This window comes from Antrostomus carolinensis, unplaced genomic scaffold, assembly GCF_000700745.2.
Source record: "Antrostomus carolinensis isolate BGI_N321 unplaced genomic scaffold, ASM70074v2 scaffold39375, whole genome shotgun sequence".
NCBI lineage: Eukaryota > Metazoa > Chordata > Aves > Caprimulgiformes > Caprimulgidae > Antrostomus > Antrostomus carolinensis.
In genome coordinates, this window is record NW_010319105.1 from 33,494 (window position 1) to 39,493 (window position 6,000).

The 6,000-nt window shown below is 42.5% G+C and overlaps 1 protein-coding gene across 1 annotated transcript in view; it reads right to left on the minus strand.

The window, feature by feature from the left end:
• Positions 1 to 5,824, minus strand: part of ARID1A (AT-rich interaction domain 1A) — a 36,037-nt gene extending 30,213 nt beyond the window's left edge. Inside the window, exons 1-3 of the mRNA XM_010169165.2 lie at positions 5,615 to 5,824; positions 4,514 to 4,975; positions 3,392 to 3,505 (exon numbers count right to left, since the gene is read on the minus strand). Coding sequence (XP_010167467.1) covers positions 3,392 to 3,505; positions 4,514 to 4,975; positions 5,615 to 5,815 — 777 coding nt within the window. The 5' untranslated portion in view covers positions 5,816 to 5,824. The remainder of the gene's footprint in view (positions 1 to 3,391; positions 3,506 to 4,513; positions 4,976 to 5,614) is intronic.
• Positions 5,825 to 6,000: the final 176 nt, after the last annotated feature.

Genomic DNA, 6,000 nt, shown 5'->3' on the forward strand with positions numbered 1-6,000 from the left:
AAATTCCTCCCAGCAAACCTAAAACTCCAGAGAACTTTGCAGCAGAACTTATTTGCTAATCCAAACCCAAATGCATGTCCTAGCACCCTACTTGCTTCTCTTATACTTGCTACCAGCACCTTCCATGTCTAAGCAGAAGGTAATTGATAGCTGGAAATATTCAACTCCTACAGACTCAGAATCCAAACCTCAAAAGGCAAAAAGACACCAAATAAACTGGATGCAACTTGCCAGGAAGAATTTTTTGCTAAAGAGAAGAGACTAGGGAATCTCCTGGGAGAAACAGATTTATACTAAGGATTACTGTTCCTCTATTACACCCAGACACAAAAGACTACACTTCACTTCTCCCATACACAATAGCAATCTCAGTTTAGTTTAGCTGCAAGCCTGACAGAGCCTCCCTAGGGAAGCAGCAAATTCTTCAGAGAAATTCTTCACCTAGCCTGCTAGAGGAGAAGAATACCAGCCAGGACACTCGCATGGATGCATTCCTCTTTAAAAGGCATCAGTGAATTCAAGTTAGTGGCAGCATTCTCCCCAAAAAACACAGCAAGTATAATCTTCAGAAAGGGAACAACAAACCAGGAAATACTGAAGCTAGAACAGCCTGTAACACAAGCAGAAATGGAAGACCAGACATTTTGCTACTTACAGATGAGCAGAAAAAGCATTAAGAGAAATTGACTCTTCTGCTGTTAAAAGTTTGAATATGAGAACATCATCAGGAAAAACTTCAGTTAGTGACACAAAACCCATTATTGAGAGGGTACCTTGAAGACCCTCACCCAGAACGATCAACGTGACATTTCTCAGGCAGATCCTAACGAAGAGCTCAAGGAGTTGAACAACAAGAGCTCAAAGGAGTTGAACAACTTGACAATGTCACCATCTAGGAGATCACCACTCCCTGAAAGGGTGAGAGTACGAGCCTAAGACATATTCCTCCCCTTTTTAGAATTCCAACATTAATGTTGCTGTACAATATTAATGTGTAAAAGCCAAAGACTTCTAAAGGCACCGGGTACATAAATTTAACACTTCATGAGAACCTAAAAAGCAGTAACCTCCTTTTCCTGCTGGAGCTGATCTATGTTTAATTAAAGATGATGCATGGCACGATTTTCCCCGATTCCAAGATACCCAGTGAGCTATTCCACAGCACCCACTGAGGCTTGGAAAAGGGCTCAGAACTCCACAAAAAATTAAAAGCCTACAAACTAACTATGCTTCTGTAAGTCATACGTAATGGCAAAACAGGGATCTAGGAATACTCCCGAGTAGGATAAAACTTTCTAAAACAGACAGACTGAGCAATATAAGGAAGATAAAAAGAAATTGATAGCACCCTTCCACATAGCTCTTTTGTTTCTAAGCATCCCCAGGCCAAACTTTGTGCAAGAGATTGAAAGACTTGGCTTCCCTGCACCTCAGAGGTCTTCCCTTTCAACCATTCCACAGCATCACTGGCTGATGTATTTCTCCATTTACAGACGGGAGTGCTGGTCTTGTCCTACAAGATCCTACTGAGTAGACAAGGAATTATGAAACATGCACAAAGAATATGGGTGAGTTTCTGCAGAAGGTCTTTTTTTTTTTTAATTATTTTTGCCTACCAAGGAAGAGAAGGTCCAAAAATGTACCAGGGTTCATTAAGCCAAAGACAGAATGATTTCTTAAATGCAAATTATTTGGTGATACAGTCAGGAAAACAAGATGACTAGAAAATCTGTTTAAAATGGAAGCGAGCTTTATTACTTTATAACCAATATAACTAACCAATTCTAAAAGCTGGACCCATTTTTTTGCACCCTGGATTTCTCTTCAGCAAACCTCTAAAGTACTTGGATCAGGAACTGGTGGACATTTAAAACTTCTAAATTGGACCAAATTCCCTCGTTTCTAGATTCCTTCACTCTTCCAGCAGAGATGGCTATCTTTTCTTCAACTGCCTGGGAAAAAGGAAAACTTGAAAGGGGCCAAATACATTTAACCATAAGGTATAAAAACAAACTCCCCCTTGGTGCTGAGAAGGAGCCACTTCTGCTAAGCAGAGCAACTAATTCCTATAATCTGAGTCAGAGGGCGCTGATTGGTAGGATTCATGAAGGCTCTATCAACAATGCTACTGAACAGGACTTCCCACCGTTCCGAGCTAGAGCAATTTCTTCAATTACTTCAGTGGCTTCACTTTTCCTACATTCTTCGCCAGAAGATGGGTCACATGGAAGAACTTGTGGAGAGGCAGAGTGGAAAGAAACATGCTATTTAAAAGGATTTTTTCCCCAGGCCTCAGAACAAATTAAATCTTTGTAATCAGGGTCCAAAAGGAGGAAAAAAAAAAAAGAAAAAAAAAAAAACAACCCACAACTACTCCCATTAGGTGGCCAGAACTACAATCACTTTGTATTTTGGGTGACAATTTGTACCCACAATCCAAAGAAATTATTTCAAGGGGCTCACAACAAAGCCGTTCTCATTGCTGAGAGCAAAAATAACTTTGTTATATACACAGCTCACTCTCCTCTGATTGATCCAACTGCAGCTTCGAAAACTGACTGAGCCCAGTGGCTAAATAAAAAAATAAAAGCTCAGTCATTTCCTACGGGTTACAATGAAAGTAACCAGCAAAATCAGAACTCAGCAGCTCAAAACTTTTCCCCCAAGTCAGAGGCACAGACCAACTTGTGCAAGGTAATCTTAACTTTTAACCCTTCTCCACTTACTTGATGAAGTTTTAACCCAAAGTTAAACTATTCTGATCCAAAAACTGCTGGAACACTAGGCACTAACCTCATACCCAACTGTTCACTGTACATACAACAAGCAGATTTAGAATGCAAAAGAAAAGATAATTCTCCATCTGTCAAGGAAGAAGCTATCCGTGACTGATCTTCCTCACTCCAGGTACTAATAAACTTCTCTTTTTCACCAACTGTTCAGTCAGATTGGACCAAAAAGCTTAAATCAACAGTGTAAGGATCCAATGACACAGAAAGAGAACCACGCTGCTGGTCTGCTAACTGCCACTGCAACAGTGGGCTGAAGGACCAAGAAAACAAAATACAAATGAAGCACCTTCCCCTGAATGTCCAGGTCTACTCTAACAGCAGTCAGGTACTTCAGACACTGAAAACAGAAAGCTCAAAAAAAAATCTTTTAGTAGAACGTGCAGACCAGAGTATTTAGGGTTAAACTTTACTCTCAAATCCATTACTTTTGTAAATTACATTTAATCTCCAGTGGGAAGCCAGAAGCTAATGACTTAGTAAAAAGCACAAGCAGCCTCCATCATTCCCATTTCCATGTGGAATACTACCAGTGCTAATTTATCCTGCTGTGCTTCTGATTGCCCTCGCCCCATTCACTTCTAGATCAGCTCACCACTCACCGGCAGGCTAGAAGGTCTGGACTGAAGATTCAAGTTCATATCTTCTTGCCCTTTACTGGAAGCCATTGAGGGAGCAGATGATGCCTGGGACCCAAATGAGTCTTGAGATAACTCCTGAAACATCAAGAAACAACCACAAAAAAAAAAAAAAAAAATCACAAATGGCAATAAAATAAAAGGCTCTGCTGGAATCACTCTGGTGTAGTCTCACTTTGTGGAAGATTTATGTACCCTTGGTGACATTTGCCCAAAACAGGAAATAAGACAGCAAACAGCTCAGGCCAGCGTGCCTACTGCTCTGCAGGAGGACAAACCCTGCTGGACTCCACAGAGAGTGTTGGGAGGAGAAGTCTAAAACATGACAAAACAATAATTCTCTAGCTTTGCCTTAGTACAGATCCTGAGGAACACAGACTGTCCTGGGAGACTGCCCACTTAGCTTCTTGATCTTCTAACACCTTACGATAGCTCCAAGTGCTTCATTACACAAACAAGGCAGCTCAATTAAAATCTTCAACTTTTCAAAAGCTACCTTCGATGCACTGCAATGTTTCCTGAAAGGTCCCAGTCAGCTTTTCACACAACTATTAAAATATTATGAAGCCTTGCTGAAAATAAATACAATTTATTTTTTAAAAAATCTTCATTATTTTATCTTCAACTCCATGCACTTGCTGCTTTATTTCTCCTCCCTAAACACAAGTTCTACATTTAAGAGCAAACTCTTCCTTCACCATCTAAGCATCACTCTGCAAACTGTGTTCTGCTATTGTGCTAAACCAAGTAGCTCTGGAGACCACCTGGAGAACTTCCACAGACCACAGTGTGAAAACCATTCTGTTATGAAATCTTTTAGACTGGTATCACCAACCAGCAGCATTTACTCGACACCACTCTTCAGAACTGCAGCATTAGTGCAGCTCAGCCTGTTACCATCATAACATCTCTGTGAGAGATACAGATCTAGACACAACAGAGAAGGCAGCACATCTATTACCGTAATCATGCCAGCCAGCCTGCTGACGTGTAGTTCAACCAACTTTCATGCACAAAGAAAAGGATTCACCCAAGTTTCTTTAAAAAAATCACTTACAGAAGGAAACAAAGCAGGAGAGAGCCTACCTGAGGAGGGGGGAAGCGTTGCTGGGAGTAGGCAGACTGTTGCTGCGGCGGCTGTGACTGAGGGTATGAAGATGACTGCTGAGAAAGAGCTGAGGAAGCTGTCTGCTGAGTTTGTTGCTGCTGCTGGTAGGGTGACTGTGACTGCTGCTGTGAGTAGGGAGGCTGACTCTGTTGATGCTGCTGGGCTGTGGTCTGTTGTTGAGGATATGGAGTGGGGGATTGCTGATGGGGCGGCTGGGACTGCTGCTGAGAATATGCAGGCTGCGATGTCTGAAGTTGTGGAGGTTGAGACTGAGGCTGTTGCTGCTGCTGATACGAAGGCTGAGAGTGAGGGGTCTGGGATGGAGGCTGCTGAGAATATGGAGGCTGCTGCTGTTGGGGATGAGGGCTTTGCTGGTTGTAGTATGGAGTCTGGCTTTGCTGCCCATATGCACTGGGGCCCTGCTGTCCGTAAGGAGGAATCTACAGAAGAAGAAGAGTTATACCAGTTATGGAGATAATTCACACACACATACAAAGATTATGCTCAGGAAGAAAAAATTCAGAGACCTGTGCAGAGCAGTTAACTGGGAAAGTACAGGAAATGCCACTACCTAGATACTTTTGAGACAACAGCAAAAGTCACTTGTGTGTGACATTATTCTTGGCAGTAATAAAATTTTAATAGGCACCATACCTAAGTTTTTAGGGATCCCTATCTGACCACTCTTCAACAATAGCAACATTTAAAGGAAAGGCTGCTCGCTCCAAATAAAAAGGCTGCCTTTTGAATACTGCAAACAGTCCAGCAGGAGCCACTTGGATCATCTAATGAGCCAAAACTGACCTGAAGTCATTTCTTCTTCTGTAAAGAACAGCTGTGTCGTTAACACAACACAGCAGAAAGAATATCTTAGTCCCCTTGCTATTTATTTTTCCCTTGTTTTTCACTGCTCTGCTCTTGGAAGCAAGGATTCCACAGGTCCTCATACATCGATCACACCGAACACATAGCCTAAAGAAATGCCATTTTACCTAAGCAACTGATTCCAACCTGCTTGAAGGTGGTCCCTTCAAAAGACACAGCACTAAACAGAGACTACAGAAGCTCGGGTGCTCTACCTGCTGTGCATATGAGATGCTGCCCATTGTACTTTGCGTCCTGCTTTGCATTCCCATGGGATATCTCTGGGGAGTTTGTGGCCCGTAGGGCTGTCCTGGATAGCCATGTCCTTGCTGTGGCCCCGCCTGAGGTCCCTGTTGTTGTGTGTATGGGTTGTTTCCTCCATATGGCTGAGGCCTCATCTTCCCCATCTGATCCATTGGGCTTGAAGGCTGCAAAGCAAGTTACAACACATGATGTACATCCAGCTACATAGAGAAATTGTCCACAGCTTCCCAAAAACCCCACAAGAAAACTTCAACAAGCTGGCGTAGAGAAGCAGAAGCTCATCTGTCTCTTCTCAGGTGCTAAACCCCACAGTTACCTTCTGAATTACAGCAGGATT